The 20,175-nt window shown below is 39.9% G+C and overlaps 3 protein-coding genes and 1 long non-coding RNA gene across 7 annotated transcripts in view; 2 read left to right on the forward strand and 2 right to left on the reverse strand.

Moving 5' to 3' along the window:
- Nucleotides 1–12,758, forward strand: part of LOC116617952 (DNA annealing helicase and endonuclease ZRANB3-like) — a 29,173-nt gene extending 16,415 nt beyond the window's left edge. For 2 of the 4 annotated variants that reach the window (XM_048734120.1, XM_048734121.1), the window contains 5 exons: nucleotides 291–332; nucleotides 8,288–8,420; nucleotides 9,125–9,327; nucleotides 9,417–9,626; nucleotides 10,909–12,758. In XM_048734120.1, coding sequence (XP_048590077.1) covers nucleotides 291–332; nucleotides 8,288–8,420; nucleotides 9,125–9,327; nucleotides 9,417–9,626; nucleotides 10,909–11,106 — 786 coding nt within the window. In that variant the 3' untranslated portion in view covers nucleotides 11,107–12,758. Of the gene's footprint in view, nucleotides 1–290; nucleotides 333–7,743; nucleotides 7,923–8,138; nucleotides 8,421–9,124; nucleotides 9,328–9,416; nucleotides 9,627–10,908 lie in introns of those variants that run through there. The other 2 variants (XM_048734123.1, XM_048734122.1) reach the window with 2 other exon arrangements.
- Nucleotides 524–5,992, reverse strand: LOC116617953 (ketohexokinase). Its single transcript, XM_032381190.2, has 2 exons — nucleotides 5,832–5,992; nucleotides 524–4,618 (listed from the first exon to the last, which is right to left on the reverse strand). The coding sequence occupies exons 1-2, from the start codon at nucleotides 5,906–5,908 to the stop codon at nucleotides 3,721–3,723; spliced, it is 975 nt and encodes a 324-aa protein (XP_032237081.1). The 5' UTR covers nucleotides 5,909–5,992; the 3' UTR covers nucleotides 524–3,720.
- LOC125573579 lies at nucleotides 7,185–7,659 on the reverse strand. Its single transcript, XR_007314115.1, has 2 exons — nucleotides 7,558–7,659; nucleotides 7,185–7,456 (listed from the first exon to the last, which is right to left on the reverse strand). It is a non-coding gene; the product is annotated as an uncharacterized LOC125573579 (long non-coding RNA).
- A 467-nt stretch (nucleotides 12,759–13,225) lies between the features above and the next one.
- On the forward strand, nucleotides 13,226–20,020 carry LOC116617949. Its single transcript, XM_032381179.2, has 4 exons — nucleotides 13,226–13,813; nucleotides 14,410–14,539; nucleotides 16,418–16,626; nucleotides 18,406–20,020. Exons 2-4 carry the CDS (start codon nucleotides 14,419–14,421, stop codon nucleotides 19,045–19,047), a joined length of 972 nt encoding a protein of 323 aa, XP_032237070.1. The 5' UTR covers nucleotides 13,226–13,813; nucleotides 14,410–14,418; the 3' UTR covers nucleotides 19,048–20,020.
- The last annotated feature ends 155 nt before the right edge of the window (nucleotides 20,021–20,175 follow it).

Below are 20,175 nucleotides of genomic sequence, written 5' to 3' on the forward strand. Positions count from 1 at the left end.
GAAACATTTGTTTTGTTTGCATTTGCATTTGGAATGACACATGAAATGAACAGCGTTTGTTCAAGGCCTTAGTTGCCTGGCTGCCGTTACTTTATTAAAATTTAAATTAAGATTTTTCAATCTTAACTTAGTCTTAATCTTAGTCTTGTCATTAAATCAAAAACAGTTAATTATATGATTAGTTTGTGAAGCCGGCGTCGCGAAAACATTTTAGCCCCCTATTATTTATATTATATATATTTTTTTATTGATGGTATTTTCTCTGTTGATATTTGACTATGATTGTTTAGATGAAGAAGCAACTTTCAAGCACCAAACGTCATATGTCCAAGGTAAGTCCCTCACACAACTTGCAAGAAGCAAACTTTAAAACAACCATCCACGTTTTGAAGTTTGATTCCTTTAATGTTATTCGATTAAAGGCATCTCAGTTATACGCTCGATTTAGCCTGGTTGAAATGGATGCTTTGTGTGACACGAATGTAGTGCGAATATAAGTTCATCGTACCCAATACTACAACGATTTTACACATGTACCCATAACCTGCTTTATTTATCGTCCAACAATGCCTTTTGTGAACACCAAATGGACTTCTGTATTCCCTATTACCATGTTTATATACATACATTCATAAAATGTCTTAGTTATGGTCCCATCAGGAAGACCTGATGCACTGATGAATTCCCCATAAATACAAAAAGCCAAAATAGTCGTGTTCGTGAACCAGAAGAATGAATACAATACACCAAAAACTGGAATTCGACTCTGCCAAGTTATCGTCTTTAATAAGACTTCTTTAGGGAAGACTCTCGAAGTTGAGTCTGCCCTGAAGAAGTCTTATTGAAGACGAAAATTCCCCATATATTCACAATAACCAAACACGTGTATGGGTAACCTGTCTCATTTATGGTCCCTCAATACTCTTTTAGAGGCACCAAGTCCCATAACCCTTATTACCTCGCTTTTTCTTACACTGCACATACGCATCAGTGACTCCTCAAAGTTATCCGTTTTGTTTATGATCCCACATCACCACCTTAAGACACAAAGTGGACTCCCATAACAGCACGTCTCCATACAGTTGCGGTTATTTCGCCGACAAATGGGTCACCCATCGCAGGCCACACATCGCGAGTTTAAAGTTCATGGTGGCTTCTTATACTTGAGTTTAAGAATTACTTGTGAATGCGCGCGCCTTAGTGGATTCGCAGCGCAGTAACTTATAGTCCAGTGGATATGTGCAGATTTTACCTTGAATTGCCCACTTTTTGCTAAAGTTATCAAGTTTAGCATAGTGATAGTTTTTGATACCTCTTACAAGATAGGCTATAGAGCCAAGCTCAATTCGGCTTTAATTTCTGATTAATAAATGAATATTGATTTGGCCGCCATTTTGAACCGGAAGTAAACTAACTTTTTCCAAAAAAATAAATAAACTCGCACATTTTAAGAAAGTTTACTCATAGACAAATAAAATATAAGTCAGAAAATGCATCTAAACAAAAATGTTTTTAAAGTTACAAGATTTTTTTAATTCTGTAACTTTTACGGTGACAGCGATTTTGAACCGGAAGTAGTCAAGAGTAAATACTGGCACGCTTGTTTCACTTTGCGCCTTTAAACAAAAATATAAAAAAAACTTGTTTCAGGAGTAGTTTAGGGTCATCTTTTTAAGATAAGCTATAGAGCCAAAAGAAAATCTGATTTAATCACGGATTATCTTGTGATATTAAAATGGCCGATAATTTAATCCGAAAGTGAAAAGTCACGCGTCGATACTCACTATTTTCGAAAGTCGTCAAATGATTTAAAAGACACATATAGCCAGCCCAAGTATACCAAACATTCACGCTTAATAGCTGGATCAAGAGAAAAGAAAGAAGACAAAAGCAACTGCTTATGTGACAAGCCTGGTGGGGATACCAAGAACGACGTTGACTTTAACGTCTGTAAACCGCAAGTGCTACACGATGAACAGTTTCTAACAGTAGGAACTGTTAATCTGTGGGCCTCGGGTGTGCGCTTATCACTCTTCTTGCCTTTAATTTCTTTTTCTACAGAAGAGTCAAAGAAGTATCTCGCCAATTAGAATTTCAAGCATTTACAGGTGATACTGTATCCTGTTGTGCGGGTAGGGGGAAAAGACAGTACTTGCTGTATTCCCCGAAGCCACAGATGGTCTTCGACAGCTAGCCTTCAGGCCAGTTAAGATAAAATACAGAATGTTTGGCAACACTTGAGCGCTTTCCACTGCTTCTATACGACCGAACGAGTACAGAGAATGCAGCTCTTCGTGGGGAAAGGAACATCATTTCATGTCATTCTACCGACGAAGGCAGCTATCATTTAACACACCATGAAAGCTGCCTTTCAAGCAGGCCATTGTTGGGGACACTCCTCCCTGTCTCAATGCTTCCGTCTTTTTAGCACAATGGACAACAGTTGCCATAGCCGCTTTGGACAAACGCTATGAGAGCTTTCCAAGGCGTGCCAAGAAGCCAAAGAACTATTAGATGAGGAACCAAGAGCTATTAGATGCAAGATAGGCTGCCCAGCACGCTGCACTTGCACCCAAGCCAGCATGAAATGTTCAGCCCTTTGCAGCTTCATTGAATCGTTTAACGATAAAGCTTTAAGATATCTGAACTGCATTAAATAAAAAAAACAATTCTCATCGGAGATTGTTATTACGTTAGACCGACGTATTATGAACCACACTCTTTGTTTTATAAGAATCTTTTTTTAAGAACGTCCAGCCTGACTAAGATTTCACTATTTTTTAAAAAAATGCCGAGGCTGATATAGCAAGAAAACATTTTCATATAAATGCTGCATTGCTTATTCGTATAAGCATTAATCTGGTTTGATTAGAGTGTGCAGAAACAGGTTTGGAAACCTACTTGCGGTTTTAAAAAAACGTAAAATTAATAGCAGAAACCTAATCAGTTTTGCCTTTTTTTTTACAACTTAAAAGTATTAAATGGATTTCATGAATATTTTAGTCGTAGACTTTTAAACAAGATGTGCATCTCTGTGCTTTCAAAAATGCCAGTGCAAAATGGCTGCAATTATAATAAACCATATTAGTCTGTGATAAAAGCCGATTTTATCTTGGCTCCATAGCTCATCTTATAATGGTTATTTCAACCTACAACTGCAATAAAATTGGTGTCTTTTGCTAGAGGGCGCGGGGTGAAATAAACGTCCGAGGTTTTACGTTCGACTACTTCCGGTTAAAGGTGGCTATTACCTTTAAAGTTCCAAAAATGACAAGTTTGCCTTTTTTAATATTGGTTTAAATACATTCTTTCACTTTCATATTAGTTGTCTAGTGAAAAACAGTATCAAAATGTGCAAGTTTATTTATTTTTTTATAAAAAGGTAGTTTACTTCCGGTTCAAAATGGCGGCCAAATCAATACTCTTTATTGATTAGAAATTGAAGCCGATCTTAGCTTGGCTCTATAGCCTATCTTGAAAAGGGTATTAAAAATGCTTTCGCTGGATACGAGTTGCTTGGGATTAGTGATAGAAATATAGTCACCACACCGCGAACTCGAGTTTTAGTTTTAACATCAACGTTAACGGTTGTTTATATTTAACAAACTTTCACTTGCATTGTAGTAAAAAACGTCTCAACTTATCTAGTAAAAGTGTGTCAGTGAAACAACCTAGGTTGTCGGCGAGATCACCTTATACCCACCGGTGTACTTGTCTAGTTCAGTACCCCCACTCCTGTAATGGCCCTACATCTGCTACAGGCACAATCTTCCTCCAGCGATCCCCCAGCCCATTGTACCCCTCAATACCGCACTTATACCCCGCCAACATACACCCCAACCGGACTGCACCCCTAAGTCCCACCCCATCCCGTAACCCCTGCACCACGCCCGCTACAAAAGTATCCCCCGCGCCCAAGGTATCCACCACTATTCCAGGGTTGGTCGCCTTGACATCAACCAACACTCTATCCGTGCCCATCGCCTGCGCTCCTGCATCCCCCCACGGGCTTATCAAGCACCCCCCTGGCCTGACCCTCGAGATTAAACCATTGATGGCATCAGTAGGGGAGTTATAGCCAATAAAGCGTGCATAGTCTTTACTTATAAAGATGACATCAGCGCGTCGGATTAAACCGTCGCGGCCGTCATTAATCGGCTTCTCGATCTCGATGGAGACGGTGATTTTTTCAGCACTCGGCTTCGTTTTGTTGTACGCGTCCACCATGTCAAGCATCTCGTGTATGTCCTTAATGTTACGTCGGGTCTCAAAGTGAACCCAGTCGTACTCGTCTAAGCAGAGACACTTAAAATACTCCGCGGACAACTCGGGCATCCCCCCGCGATTATGCACGATGGTGCGACTTCCGGTCTCCAGGCTACACGTGACGTATGACGTAGGGATGCGACACCCTTTGTTGACTATCACGTGATCACATGCCACGCCCTGCTGGCGTAACGTGTTGAGAGCAAATTCAGCTCCTTCACCCGTTGCTACGTTACCAAAGAACTCTACGTCAGAGCCGAGTTGAGAGAGGATGTAGGATTGATTGGCCGCGTTGCCTCCTCGCTGCCATCTGTGAGAAAGTGTCCGCTTGTCCTCGTCTTCCGATGGGTACCTGATTAAACGGAAACTTCTTCTCAATCATATGTATTACTAACAGAGTTATCTGGTGATGAGAATTTATATGACGCTTTGCGCTTGTCCACGTCTTCCGATGGGTACCTGATTAAACGGAAACTTCTTCTCAATCATATGTATGACTAACAGAGTTATCAGGTGATGAGAATATGACGCTTTACGCTTGTCCTAGTCTTCCAGTGGTTACCCGTCATTATTGAATTTGAAAAATCTCAAACTTCTCCTCACTTATATTTATAGCCAACAAAGTACTCAGGTGATGAGAATTTATATGATGAAGCTTTTTCGCTTTTCGTCATCATTTCCTTTCTCTTATACAACAACAGAACAAATCAACCTTTTTTATGATTTTTCTCACCTGATTTCTCATATCTGCATGATTTCAGATTAGAATTTACCATACAATTTTACAAAGCAACATGGCGTGACAAGAACTGATTTTTAGTACTTCGACTATAATACTTAAAACCCTTAACAGTAAATTTTGTTTCTTAGTCTAGATATCGGATGATGTCTGATTTTACTCCCGCTCGGTGAATTTTTAGTTATAATCAAGTCACGAAACTTTACTTTCTTACAGAAAAATCATAAAGCGAAACAAGCATTTTGATGCGTGAAATGGAACTCTTAACAGTTCCAACTCTTTCTAGCTGCATACCGAAACAAATAGAATCGATTAGTTAACTTCTTTTGTAGAACGCACTGCTCTTATCATTACCGATTTCTATCTATTTTAATAGAATTTAATAGATTTATCATGTTAAAACATGATAAATGATTCCTATCTGTCAATAATGAAAGACAAGTTTTTATTCCACCTGATCCGGACGAGAACCTGATTATGTTGTATGTCACGCAATAGCTATAGTCGGCAATAATATTTTTTTTTTCAGTTCAGTCTTTGTATCTCAGTTTTATCGGGGATTTTTGACTGCATGGTGTCTGCAAGACAAGCGTGAAGAGTTAACTGTACCGATGACTTATCGCGGGTTTGGAAATCCCTCTTTAGCGGTACATCTATCAATATTGAAAGACAAGTTTTTATTTCACCTATAATAACCCTGAAAATCCCTTTTTAGCGATACTTAAACTTAAAACTTTTGTGGCCTTTTAGTTGCACTCTGTTGTGGATGTTTATTTATTTCCCTTTAATGCGAACAAATAATACTTGAATAATAGAAAATACTTACTTATCCACAGTGTTGATAATATCCAAACAGATTAACCCCACAACCAAAACTCTCTTTTGTCGCTGCTTGCTCGCCATTAGAAGCTTAGCCAAGATGTGAGCTTTGATATAATAATTTAGGCGGCCCCGATGGCTTTTTGAATTAATGACTTATGGTCGTCATCTTACCGCGCCTCGCTGGTTAGTAACCGTTGCTATGCGGAGAAGTATTCTCTTGTGAACTAATAAGGCTTGTACCAATCAGGTTTGGTATAACTAGAAAGACTACAAACATGTCGTGAAAGAATGCCAATTCCCAGAATTATCAGCTGATGAACGCTGAATTAACCTAGCAAAACTTTTGGGTTAGATTTCACCCCTTTGGGCCGATGGAACTTTGATTCTTTACTTCTGAAAAGCAGCTTAGTACAGCATTTGTTTACTCTTATTCTGCTTGGTCTCTTTTTATTATAAGTACGATTATTTTTTGGTAATTCGTATATCCTTAGAAATCCTCCACTGACGGGGCGGGAAGCCGTGGGCTAGATATAATGATACTGAGTCTGGCGTGTATTTCAAACTGAACCCAAATTAGAGCACGCTAAAAGCTAGTTCGAAAATTGGGGACTTTAAGCAAGGACGGCGACTAGGACAACGACATCGAAAAAGATGCGATCACGTTTGGTGATCAATTCCAATTTAATTGCAATGAAATGAGCAAAACATAATAAATAATCCAAGACGGATAAAATGAATTTCAGAACATTTCTACAAGAGCGAACTTAGAGGAGTTTGCTGTGCTAACGTCCGCGTCCTCAATTGACTGTGAAAACACAGGGAGCTCACCTCCACGGTCTGAGTAGTTTTAGTTTTTTTCGGAGCCTTCCTACGGTTTAAATAAAGTTCCGAACCGCGTTGCGTTGTTGTTTTACTGCGTATGTGCCGCTTGTCTGCCTGACGGCTGTCGTCTCGACTGCGAAATGGCTTCGTTGTCACGACATACCTTACAAAGAGAGAAAAGGGATGAAACTCTTTTTACCTGCGCTAGAAAACACGCCAGAAAAATTCCATTTTTTTGAAATTTATCGGCCCAAAATTCGTACAAAACTAGAAGAAAGGTGGCTCTTTTACTTGATCATGTCAAGAATCAAAGAAACACGTTCTAAACCCCACAATACAGCATCTCGCAAATCCTTGATTTTCTGCCGCTATTCTGCCGTTTCATGCGAAGCACATGCAGACGGAAGTAGATGCATCAATGAAATTTTACTTCCGTTTGCATACTAATAAGCGAATCGCGCCAGCCCATGCTTGCTTCTCTCGCCTACGATGTTTGATTGAGACAACTCTTGAAATAAAAACATGTAAGTTTGTACACTTCTCTTTGTTTCTACTAGTCTCTTTTATTAAATTTGTTTGTCGAAAAATATGTTATTCCTGTTGGCGTAAACTTCTTGCTTCTCGCACCATTCTCCAGATACTTTTTCTCTTATTCTAACAATTTTCGGAAAAAGCTTTTTAAGAACCCTCCCAAGTTCGCGAATATCAGGGATGTTTTCCTTTCCTTCGAACGCCTTTGAATACATAGCTTTGACCTCTGAACATGGGATTCTTTCGCCATCGGGCTGGACAAAGCTTGAAATTGACCTATAATTCGTTTTGAAAATAATATACATGATTAAATGAGTCCCCTTGTTTGTGAGGAAAATGTGATGAAAGAATATTATCAACACAACACTGTTATTTACCAGCTGACGATGTCCAGAGCCGAAGCCATATTCGAAGATTTAGTGGCTCTGTTGCCGTTGAGTTTTTGAAAAGGTGACGTCACGCTTTGAAATTACTTCCGGTAATTTCACTTCCGTCCGCATGTGCTCAACACGCTAGCGGCAGAAGAATTAGCCAGAGTTTCATCCCTTTTCTCTCTTTGTAAGGTATGTCGTGACAAGGAAGCCATTTCGCAGTCGAGACGACAGCCGTTAGACCGCTAACCAATGAGACAAGCGCCAGACAGCGCCAGGCAGACAAGCGGCACATACGCAGTAAAAAAACAACGCAACGCGGTTCGGAACTTTATTTAAACCGTAGGAAGGCTCCGAAAAAAACTAAAACTACTCAGACCGTGGAGGTGAGCTCCCTGTGGTGAAAACGGTAACTTTTAATCAAACCCCATTGTTTTCTGTTGTCGTTGTCCACGTTGCCGTCGTCTTTTTTTTTAATTCCTATTTTTAACATTTCTGTATATTTTCCATTAATGATGTCTGATCATTAGTCTTGATTTTACACCGTATAATCTTTAAGGAACCTGAGCGTTCTTTTTTAATTTCAGTGGAACGCTTGTTCCAAGGTCCACCTCAGGAGCATTACATCGTGCTAGAACCTACCTATCTGCGTTGTTCTAACTTGTGATTGGCTGGCACGTGTCCAGCGCGTGTCAGGCCTCTCCATAACTCACATCGCCTGTCTTCCTCCACATAGGAAGCTCGTGTACAACGCGTGGTTGAAGCAGCCACGAAAGTTGGTGGAGAAACCCGTATAGTGACCAAGGATTTCAAATCGCCAAAAAGAAAGCGAAGATCATGCAATTCGACTCAAGTCGCAACCAAACAAGGTGAGCAACAGATCACTTCTAAAGCTCTGTAGCGCAAAATTCGAAATAACCATCTAAAAACAAAGTTTAATACTCAGTTTACAAAATTCAATCGAAAATATCGCATTGGCTCGCCTACATAGGCCGATGGAAATAGATGCTTTTTCACACTTGGTACATCGCTAGGAAGACAAAATGGCGGCTGACAGATTTAATAGTGTAACTAAAACAGAAGCATAGTCAGGGGGAAGGGCTTAAGGGGCTCATTTCGGCGTTATATTTCGACGGCATTACAGTACGATAAGGCCAATAAGGATGCGTGAAATGTGCTATCTGATTGGCATGAACTTCACTAGCCGCTGCCGAAACGTCAGAGAGCGACAAAAATAAAATATTTCAATGAAAATAAACTATTCTAACATCTCTGAATGATTTGTAAACAGTGAATATAAGTTGCCTTTTGCCATTGTTGCTGCCAAGAGCCGAAGCGCTCGCGAATTTACAACCCAATAAGTCACGTGATTTGAGGCGCACGTGCCCTCAGAGCCCCACCCCCTGCTACGGCACTGTACATGTTGGTACATGTAGATCGTATAAATTAAGTGTGTTATACATACTATTTCGGGCCGATAAAGTATTTCATATATGAAGTACAATCTTCGGTAAGAGAATACTTTGGTGCTCTCGTAGACTATAAGTCAAGTGCGAATATACTTTTATTTCAGAGCTGCCGTCGACTCCAAAGATTTCTGGCGGGTCTCCTGTGGTTAGCGGATCTGGCATCATTAAAAGCCATTCTAGCGTCCAGGCCTTCTGTCCCGACGGGACCGCTCTCTGTTTATACTGCGAGGGACGTGTGGATTATGGAGCCAAGGGAACCGCCTGGGATGCGCGCTTTTGTTCGTATGACTGCAAGCAAGATTATCAGGTACAATAAACAGGTTTATCAGGTAATGCAAACCGGTTATCATTTTTTTCTTTTCTTTAAAATGTAAAATTTACTTTTTTATACCCCAGATTCGGGTCAGTGGTACTTCTGTGCGGCGCAACCTTTTCGAAGCTGAGCACGGCGTTTGTCAGCTGTGTCGCCTGGATGCGCATGCGCTCTTCCAAAGTGTCAAAGCCATTCCTAAGAAGGAACGTCGAGCCTTCCTGGAAACAAGCCAGTATAAAGACCTCCCTCCTGTCAACCTGAACAGAATGATATTGGAACCCAAAGAGGGAATGGTGAGTGTGTTGGTCGTTTTTTTTTTTTTTTGCTTTTAGTTCGCCAGCCCGTCTTAGTCAATAAGAAAATTTGTCGCTTGAGTTGGTCGTTTGTTTGTTTGCTTTCTAGTTCACCAGGCTGTCCTTAGTTAATAAAAAAAGTTGGTCGTTTGTTTGTTGACTATCTAGCCCGCCTTCCTGTCTTTCTGTTTGTTTTTTTTTTTAATTGTTTGTTTGTTCGTTCCATGGTTGGTTGTCATTGGCTGGTTACCGTTCCTTGGTTGGTTGTCATTGGCTGGTTACCGTTCCTTGGTTGGTTGGTTGGTTGTCATTGGCTGGTGACCGTTCCTTGGTTGGTTGGTTGTCATTGGCTGGTTTCCATTCCTTGGTTGGTTGTCATTGGCTGGTTGCCGTTCCTTGGTTGGCAGTCATTGTCTGGTTACCGTTCCTTGGTTGGTTGTCATTGGCTGGTTACCGTTCCTTGGTTGGTCATTGGCTGGTTTCCGTTCCTTGGTTGGTTGTCATTGGCTGGTTGCCATTCCTTGGTTGGTTTTCATTGTCTGGTTACCGATTCTTGGTTGGTTGGTTGTCATTGGCTGGTTACCGTTCCTTGGTTGGTTGGTTGTCATTGGCTGGTGACCGTTCCTTGGTTGGTTGGTTGTCATTAGCTGGTTACCATTCCTTGGTTGGTTGTCATTGGCTGGTTGCCGTTCCTTGGTTAGTTGTCATTGGCTGGTTGCCGTTCCTTGGTTGGCTGGTTGTCAATGGCTGGTTACCGTTCCTTGGTTGGTTGGTTGTCATTGGCTGGTGACCGTTCCTTGGTTGGTTGGTTGTCATTGCCTGGTTACCATTCCTTGGTTGGTTGTCATTGGCTGGTTGCCGTTCCTTGGTTGGTTGTCATTGGCTGGTTGCCGTTCCTTGTTTGGTTGGTTGTCATTGGCTGGTTACTTTTCCATGGTTGATTGTCATTGGCTTGTTAGAATTCGTTTTTTAAATATCTTTCTTGGCTTAGCAACTGCTGAATGCCGTAACAGTTTCCATTAGTACTTGAATTTCCACTTTCAATTCCTCGGAGAATGTCAAACGTATTTGTTTTAAGAAGCTTACTTTTTTGTAGCTTATTATTTTGGCTGCGCTTAAGTCTAGTTTGAGAAATTCGAAGCAAATTTGTAATTATGGAAATTTGTTTTCCCCGTTATTCTTGGTAATTTTGTGTTGAATAGAGTCCAGGTTTGTTTACTTGTTTCGCCCCAGTCCATTTGGATGAACGACAAATGTTTTTCTCTTCTTATTTTTTTTTTAGTTCTGGGAGGCGGATCACATCCAAGCAGTTGCTGAGGGGGGAGGGGAGTGTGGAATGGACAACTTTCGCACGCTCTGTATCCCCTGCCACCGACGTGTTACCGCTGACCTTCTAAGCAAGCTCAAAAAGAAACGAAAACGCCTTCAAGTATTAGATATCCCGGATATATCAACATTCTTTCACCCACAAAACACGTGACGAACCGATAACAATATATATTTTTTTCGACGAATACAATTTTTTTTATCACTCCAGTTTCCGATAACGGAAACTGATGCTCTTCTCAAGAATCCAAAAACGCTGATACTCAATCCCGTTTTTTCCCCTTAGAGAAGATTTTCGATACACACAAACAAAGGAACATAACAAGACATAAGCCAATCAAGTGAACTAATTGATAATGAACAGAGGCTGATTTAGGGGTGGGCCGAGCACCCTCCCCCCCTCCCCTCCCCCCATTTAAGATATTAAAATAACCAAGAATATAAGGAAATCCACGGAAGAACAATGAATCCGGCCCCCCTGCCCCCCCCCCCCCTTTTTAGAGCTCCTGGATCCGCCCCTGATGAACAAACGATGAAGGCGTCAACCAATCAGATCAACTAATAAATAATAGAAACGAAGAAAGCTCGATTAGCAGGAAAATGGTATTGATATTAAAAAGTTGACTTTCGCTTACCTAAAAGTCGCGTTCGCTGACTTCAGTTAAAGTTAATGTTCTTTTATGGGTGATTTCAAGAGAACATTATGTAAGAGAACGATTCCCCTGTATTAGGGTATGTTCCAATGATGTCGTCCATGAAAGCTATTTTAAAAACAAGCAGTTATTTTTAGATACGCCTCTGATTGGCTAGCGCTCACGTATCCTAGCAGCACAAGTCTTTATAATGAAGTAAATCTTATTCCAGTGACAAGGGTTTCTTTAGTGACATGATTTCTGAACATTTGCGTGAAAAATTGAAGTTCATTCATCTAAAAATATTGTAAATCAAAGAAAAATAAAGGCTTTCTTGTATTAAAATGCATAACATAGACTCTGAGAATGCCTAGGTATTCTATCTCACCGAATTGAAGACAAAAATAACTTAGGAGTCAGCCTGATGAATCTCGGATGAATTCCGAATTCGCCGTCTCTCCGACGTCTTGCCGTTCAATTATTTATATAACATTTAGATAACTTAACATTAGATAACTTAACAGATACCAGGACACCATCCTACAAGTAGCATTGTAATCATGAGCTACGAGGAGCAGCTAAAAGGATAAAAACAGGTAGCGAAGGAAGTAAAGAAGTGCAGAGAGGGGAAAAATTGTGAAAATGTACTAGCTCGCGAGGTACCCATAACCAAATATGGCGCGATGAACCATATATGGATGCTATGATTGACAAGCTCGCGAAATCTAAAAAATAGCTTTCTTGGACGACATCATGGGCCACGGGGATTCGTTCTCTTATATCATGGTCTCTTGGTGATTTCCAATAATTAAACGTCATAACGTCTATGTTTTTATTTGTTTTGTTTTCCATTGGTATGGCACTAATTGTATGGCACTAGTATGTTCTGATTCCTTAAGTGTTTTCAATGGCTTCCGTCGGTCAAGTCTTGAATGAGACTTGAGTGAGATTTCGTGATAGGGAGCCTAAGTCCATTTAAAAACGCTAGTGAGGAGGTCCCACGATATTAAAGCCGCAGTAACACTAGAATCACATGGGGACGTGCTTTCAAAGCAACATATATATACACTAAAGTCTTACATTATTCATACCTTTCCTATTTATGTTTATTTTGGAAACTCTTATTGTTCTGCCACATTGCCTCGATAAACATTAAAAGTAAATATTCTGATTATCAGTAGTGTCCGATATTATTATTTTGTCCTTTGTCTAATTATATAATTTTATACATAATTTCCAGTTTCTAATTACATAACTTCATACATACTTTCCAGTAGCTAAATACATAGTTTCTCTTGCCTTATTAGGCCTCACTCTATCGATCGTCATGACTTCTATGTTTTTATTTGTTTTGTTTTCCATTGGTATGGCACAATAATGTTTTTGTTCTAATTCCTCAAGTGTTTTCAATGGCTTCCGTCAGTCAAAGGATGAAATATTGCAATTTCACTTTGACAAAGAGTTAGGGGGATCTATGTTTTCAAAGCATTATATATAACATTAGATTTACAACATTTTTGGATGAATGAACTTCAATTCTTCACGCAAATGTTCAGAAATCATGTCACTCAAGAAACCCTTGTCACTGGAATAAGATTTACTTCATTATAAAGACTTGAAATCTTTTATTTGTGAAATACCTGTCTTAATAACCACAATATCGGTGTGAATATAATGGTATTAAGTTCTAGATGTATCTTCTTCATAAAAGGGAATTGGAAGAGAATTGTGTTTTGTAAACACAGATTAATGATTGATTGTTGTGTTATAGTTTGCGAAACGGCAGTAAAAATTTGATCCCAGAGCCTAAAATCACGCACTCTATGCATTTCAATGTCCCAGAAACGGTTGATTGGATCCAGCGTACTCTATGGAAGATTATTTTCACAGCATTCGTAAAAAAGGAAGGTATTTTCGGTAAAAAAGATTTCCAAAACAGCCTTCTGTTCTGCCACAATGCTTCGATAAACATTAAAAGTAAATATTATGATTATCATTGTTCCATAACATTCTTTTGTCCAGTGTCTAATTACATAATTTTACCAATCAAAGTTAACCGTTTTAAATTTTTCATTTAAAATCGGTGAATTGTTAAAATCGTTGTTTCACCTGTTCTTATTTTACATATAGTGATTCAACAAAAATACCACACATCCTCTTGACGGCAATTAGTTCGAGTATCCAAGTCTGTCGGCAAGAAGTTTTTAAAGGCACCACAAAGCGCAAAGAGTTGAGTGAAATGGTTATTTGTTATTCTCTTGTAGGCCATTCTTTTCCTACTTTAATAACGAGAAATTCTTTTTTTGTTGTTGGACGAAACTTGTTTAGCGCACCCGATGTGTCTGATGCCGATTATAAGAAATCGCATCAAAGCTGTTTTTTTATTATCATTACTCAGATTTTTGGCGAAAAAAAATCCAATACGCGAATAAGCTTGTTTTTTCTTATCAGAGGGAGAAGATATTTACCTTCTATCCAATAACAAGATTTAGAAGTTAAAATGGAGACTTCGAGATTTAAAATGACTTGGAACTCAATATTTATGGAGTTTCACTCCGACAAATATTCAGGAACTTTCACTTTGCCTTCATATATTCGTGTCCTATACTTTAAGGAAAATCCTCTTCTTTCGGTCTGGCAAATTAAACTAAATCGGTAATTCACCTGGCATAAATGTTTATAGAAACGAGACTAAAGTTTTCGTATCCTGCTTACAAATATTTTGTTTAACCTGGCATAGATGTGTAAAACACACCAGAATGCTTTACTTTTTTACCTTGAAATACCATATACGATATATTGAAATATCATGTGTTTATTTCTAGTTCAAGAATATGGCTCGAGGAAGCACTAGCATGTTCGCGTTCGCGCTTTTTACTTTTCTCTTCTACGGATCCCATGCCGCACATCGGCACAATGAGAATCAAAGAGGAGGAAGATTTTCCAAACTTAGTGGTAAGTTCAACTCTGTACTGCTTTCCTTAGGGCGTCACTAGTCCATTTTGGTTATCATAACCTCCTAAACAATATTACTTATAATTTGGCAATATTAACCAGCGCTACATTAGTACTTGTCGTAGTGTTGTCCTCCCCCCGTCCCACCTCCCCTTAGTAACGCGTCGTGAGCGAGACATCTAGCCGCTAAATTCAACACAAATTTTCTTTGCAGAATTCGTTTTTTAACGCGAAATAACGCCGTCTATGATAGCTAAAACGACCACTCTGTTAGGGGCCTGCAAAGTAAAGTAGCCAAGAAAGCATGTTTGCGACGCGAGTCTTATGTTCGTTTAGCTCCTAGATTTCTCGCTCTATTTAGGAATTCTAAATATGACAAATTCTAAATAATGCGAAAATATATATAGTTATGATGAATTTGCGCAAAAAAATATCGGTTTCTGAACATGGCAGTTATTCAAGCTATTTAGTTCGCCATCACTAAAATGAATATGAACTGACCAGTCTGACAGAGCAAAAAAATAGCACGAAATTTTCCAATTCTCAATATATAAGCTCAAGATTCCGCATACAAGGAGTTCCTTTGACCAAAAGCGTAATTCTAAATTTTAAATAAATTTAGAAGATATGGAATTTAGATATTAGCTAGCAAAGTTGACTTAATTTCTGATCAGAGCCCGACTTCTCCCTAAAAACAAGGAGAATTCATACTTTGAATATTTGAAAATTGCACTTCAAGCCTCATATCTCAAAGACGAATCCATTAGAAAAAACACTTTTTGATATGGTGTTTACATAACATAAGGAACCTCTATGCGAAAATTCAAGCTTACCGAAGTTAACCAGACCTTAGTTTGGGAAAACTTGCCTTTTTTTTTCTCTGTCGACCTGTCTTCAAGGTCAGGGGGGGGGGGGGGGGGCCGTCAAGCTACGTAGAGACTACCTAAAGAGTGTCAGTGTGTCTCGCACAGAACAAGAGGAGCAAGGTTACGTAGTAAAGTAAGATGGGGGGAAATCAAAATAATTCTATAACCTAGTAAAACGTTAAATGGAAACACATTACAAAACTTAGAATAAACTAGGAGATCGGGGTCTTAATAAAAGAAGGCCAATCACGTCGCTGTTTTATGCTCCCGCTAATGGCGAGTCACTTAAAAGTCTATTTCCGTCTTCTAATTTAAGTGAGTAACCGAGATATTTTCAATCAAATATATCTTTACCGCACTTCTCCTCCGAAGCTTTCCTAATGCGCCTTTACACTTATGACAAAATCGATAAAGAAATTGACAATAAGAAATTGAGTCTGGGTATAGTACAAAGGGTAAATACGAGTTAAGAAAAAAGAAACGAAAAAGAAGAACTAGAAATACATGAAAAAAAAATTAAAAAAAGTCAGATTGTGTTTTGTGCAATTGTATACTATTGTAAGTGTAAATATTTTAGAAAAAAGAACAAAAAGCAAACAATAGGAAGACCAATGTTGTTAGTTATAGTTTAAGTCGTTAGTGGGTATATTTCTGTAATATTCTTGTACTTTATTTATGTTATTTATGTAATAGTAATGTTGAAGATAAAAATAAAAAAATAATTCAATTATTAATAACAAATATCGTTTCCATTTTCATATAAGCTTTCATTACAAAAACGCACATCGTAACAATTCACGAGGGAATCTCGATCTAGAATCGCGAGAATTCAATGCGAATAAAAGTTTATAACATGTATACAGTAACTGCTAAATCATGGAGACACAATACTGAGCTTCTACTTTCAAAAACCGAGACAGACATGTCGGCGCGCTCTCCGCACGAGCCCTCTCGTGATGGCAACATCAATCAATGAACAATACATAAGAGTTACTATATATTTATTTCTTAGGAAAGGCATTGGAGGGGTTCGTCATCGCCACGCACCACGTGACATCCCCTGTTTGGTGTGGCGCGCAGTGCCTGGAGAACACACAGTGCGCCTCATACAACGTGAAGAATGGTGTCACGTGTGAGCTGAACAACGAAACCATGGCAACACAGACCGCGTCTCTCAAGACAGACCAAAAAGCAGACCACTACTACAACGAAGACATTGAGGTATAGTTGAATTGTCACGCTAGATAGTACCTGAGGTACAGTTGAATTGTCACGCTAGATAGTACCTGAGGTACAGTTGACTTGTCACGCTAGATAGTACCTGAGGTACAGTTGACTTGTCACGCTAGATAGTACCTGAGGTGCAGTTGACTTGTCATGCTAGATAGTACCTGAGGTGCAGTTGACTTGTCATGCTAGATAGTACCTGAGGTACAGTTGACTTGTCACGCTAGATAGTACCTGAGGTACAGTTGACTTGTCACGCTAGATAGTACCTGAGGTGCAGTTGACTTGTCACGCTAGATAGTACCTGAGGTACAGTTTACTTGTCACGCTAGATAGTACCTGAGGTATAGTTGACTTGTCACACTAGATAGTACCTGAGGTACAGTTGACTTGTCACGCTAGATAGTACCTGAGGTGCAGTTGAATTGTCACGCTAGATAGTACCTGAGGTATAGTTGACTTGTCACACTAGATAGTACCTGAGGTACAGTTGACTTGTCACGCTAGATAGTACCTGAGGTGCAGTTGAATTGTCACGCTAGATAGTACCTGAGGTACAGTTGACTTGTCACGCTAGATAGTACCTGAGGTACAGTTGACTTGTCACGCTAGATAGTACCTGAGGTGCAGTTGAATTGTCACGCTAGATAGTACCTGAGGTACAGTTGACTTGTCACGCTAGATAGTACCTGAGGTACAGTTGACTTGTCACGCTAGATAGTACCTGAGGTGCAGTTGAATTGTCACGCTAGATAGTACCTGAGGTGCAGTTGACTTGTCACGCTAGATAGTACCTGAGGTACAGTTGACTTGTCACGCTAGATAGTACCTGAGGTACAGTTGACTTGTCACGCTAGATAGTACCTGAGGTACAGTTGACTTGTCACGCTAGATATCACTGTAAGAAATTGAGGTACAGTTGACTTGTCACGCTAGATATCTCTGTAAGAAACTGAGGTGTAGTTGAATTGTCACGCTAGATACTACCTGAGGAACAGTTGAATTGTCACGCTAGATATCTGTTTAAAATTGAGGTACAGTTGAATTGTCACGCTAGACATTTGTTTAAAATTGAGGTACAGTTGAATTGTCAAGCTAGATATCTCTGTAGAATTAAGGTACAGCCCATGTTACATAGAGGCATTTTCCTTGCAACTTGCAATGCAATGCTTTGCGAGTTGCAAGGAAGGTAGGAGTGGTTTTTACTTTTTCGGAAAGTACGTGTGTTACATCCCCTTTTTGCAACTTCCAAATCATTTTTTGCTGTTGCGCTGCAAGTTGCCAGAAAAGTAAAATTGGTTTCTACTTTTCTCAACAAATATTGCCTTCTGTACCATGTTTCTCCTTTTTTTTTTATTTGTCATTGTTGCATGGCAAGTTTCAGGGAAAAAAATGCCCGTTTGTAACTTTTGCTTTGAAGTTAAAGCCGCATTGTCACCAGTTTGCTTCCGGTGGTCCGACGGAAACCTCAACCGTTGAAAGACAATAGAATCTACTAGAATCCCCGCCATTTAACAGGCCATCCGCTCTAAATTCTCAGTCACGACATCAAAGAAACTTCCAATAGACACTCTGCTTTTACAATTTTGATTCCCTTTTTTGTTATTAGGGTTTGATATAACGGATGTGTGTGGAGGATAAATGGGTGTTTTGGTGTCACTCTTCTAGTCTCAGTACTTCTTTATCACTCCCTTTGCAAGCTACCGCTATTTTATCCATTGAAGGAATACAAGGGGAGGCCGGGTAAAATAGTAACCGTCATTCTTCTTGCAGTACAAGTCGTGTTTGGACCACATGAAGGGAGGGGCAACCGAATCAGGCATCTACACTATCACCTTCAGCGATGGAGCGCGGGGCAAAGTGTGGTGCGACCTGACATCTGAGCCAAATTCTGCCTGGACAATGATACTCTCATTTGCAATGAAGAACAGAAAGATCCGAGCGTTCTGTGACGACCCCTTAAAACTCAACTCCCCAAGGCAAAGCGAAAACCCAAACTGGCAAGACTACCGCATTGAGCTCTCAAAGATGCAGCATCTTGTCGCCCAGTCCACTCACTGGCGCGCCACCACAGGGTTCCCAGTCTACGGCGTCGATTACCGTGATTACGCGAGGGGGCTGTTGTCAAAGCTCAACGTTTTCACTGATACTTCCTCTTGCCACGACATTGAGTACGTGAATGTGCGCGGCTACTCCGCCACCGACTCGGCCGCTTCCTTTTGGCATACGGTCGGGTGGGTTTTACATATTGATACCTCGGTGACGAGTTGCGGACTTTATGCTCCTAATTTCGCGTATAGTGAGAACACATTTGGTGTTTATTGCCATGAGGCATCTTGGAATTCCAAATTTCGAGGATGTGAGAACGATGAGAGCACGACCCAGTGGTGGTTTGGAGGGTATAATATGGACTGATATTCACTCTCAGATACACACCCAGTGGTGATTCTGGGAGTATAAAAACTGATATTCACTCTCGGTTACCGTACAACCAATGGTTGTTCGGATGATATTTAAACTGATATTTACTCTCAGTTACCTCACTCCCAGTGGTGGTTCAGAGTATATGAACTGGCATTCACACTCAGTGATGGCTTGGAGGATATATGAAGTGACATTCACTCTCAGAAACCTACAACCACTGGTGGTTCGCAGGGTGTATAAACTGATAATCACTATAAAATAACCGCACCTCACCCATTGGTGTGACTTGGAGGGTATATGAACTGATATTCTCGCTAAGATACCCTATACAACCAGTGATGATTACGAAGATATAACCGATATTCAAGCTATTCACTATCAGTTACCGCACAACCATGTGGTGGTTTTAAGGGTTTTAAAGAGTATTCACTCTTCTTTTGCCGCACTTTCTTGAATTTGGGTGACATTTGGCGAGGCATTAAAGACCATCGACGTGCAGTATTTGCCATCGACGTTTCCAAACAGTGGTCCTTGGTTACCAAATTAGCATGAACTCGTTAGCAGTTGTAAAAATAGATGTAATTCTACATAGACAAGTATATCCGCACTGCATTCGCTTTTCCGATACATTGCACCGCGAGGTTTTAGCCGGCTCTAACTTATAGAACGTTGATCAGCCTCTCCATAATTATTGTTTACCTTTGAAAATACAACGATCTAATCAAAATATATTAATTCAATTGCAATACGTGATTAAAAGTATTTAATTTGCTTGCTTGGGTGAGTGGATGTAAAAAGTGCTTCTTAGGGCTTGTTATTTTCCAACAGTGCTTTGCGGTCCCAAGGCAACTCTTATCTCGCATTGTACAGTTGCTCGTATTTTGGAGGCCTTGAGCGACTTAGTTATGGATGGGTTAAAATTGGCCGTGCATTCTACTATGAAATAAAATCTTAAAAATGTCAATAATATTCGTACTTGGTTTTTGTGACTTGTGTAGTCTGGATGAAATTCTAAGCTATTTGGGCAAGTAGTTTGTGAGCTACGCTGTTGAGTCTCCCCTAGTAAAAAAAAAACGAAAAAGACAGTGCCGTAGCAAACTTTGAAATATTGGAGGTTCA

The sequence above is a fragment of the Nematostella vectensis genome, chromosome 11 (genome assembly GCF_932526225.1).
Source record: "Nematostella vectensis chromosome 11, jaNemVect1.1, whole genome shotgun sequence".
Classification (NCBI taxonomy): Eukaryota; Metazoa; Cnidaria; class Anthozoa; order Actiniaria; family Edwardsiidae; genus Nematostella; species Nematostella vectensis.

Excerpts from the sequence above, each read along its gene's own strand:
- LOC116617949 (XM_032381179.2), top strand. The coding sequence starts at position 14,419 with ATGGCTCGAGGAAGCACTAGCATGTTCGCGTTCGCGCTTTTTACTTTT. Across the intron at positions 14,540-16,417 it reads AAGATTTTCCAAACTTAGTG|GAAAGGCATTGGAGGGGTTC; the intron begins GTAAGTTCAACT and ends TTTATTTCTTAG. Across the intron at positions 16,627-18,405 it reads ACTACAACGAAGACATTGAG|TACAAGTCGTGTTTGGACCA; the intron begins GTATAGTTGAAT and ends TTCTTCTTGCAG.
- LOC116617953 (XM_032381190.2), bottom strand. The coding sequence starts at position 5,908 with ATGGCGAGCAAGCAGCGACAAAAGAGAGTTTTGGTTGTGGGGTTAATC. Across the intron at positions 4,619-5,831 it reads ATTATCAACACTGTGGATAA|GTACCCATCGGAAGACGAGG; the intron begins GTAAGTATTTTC and ends CCGTTTAATCAG.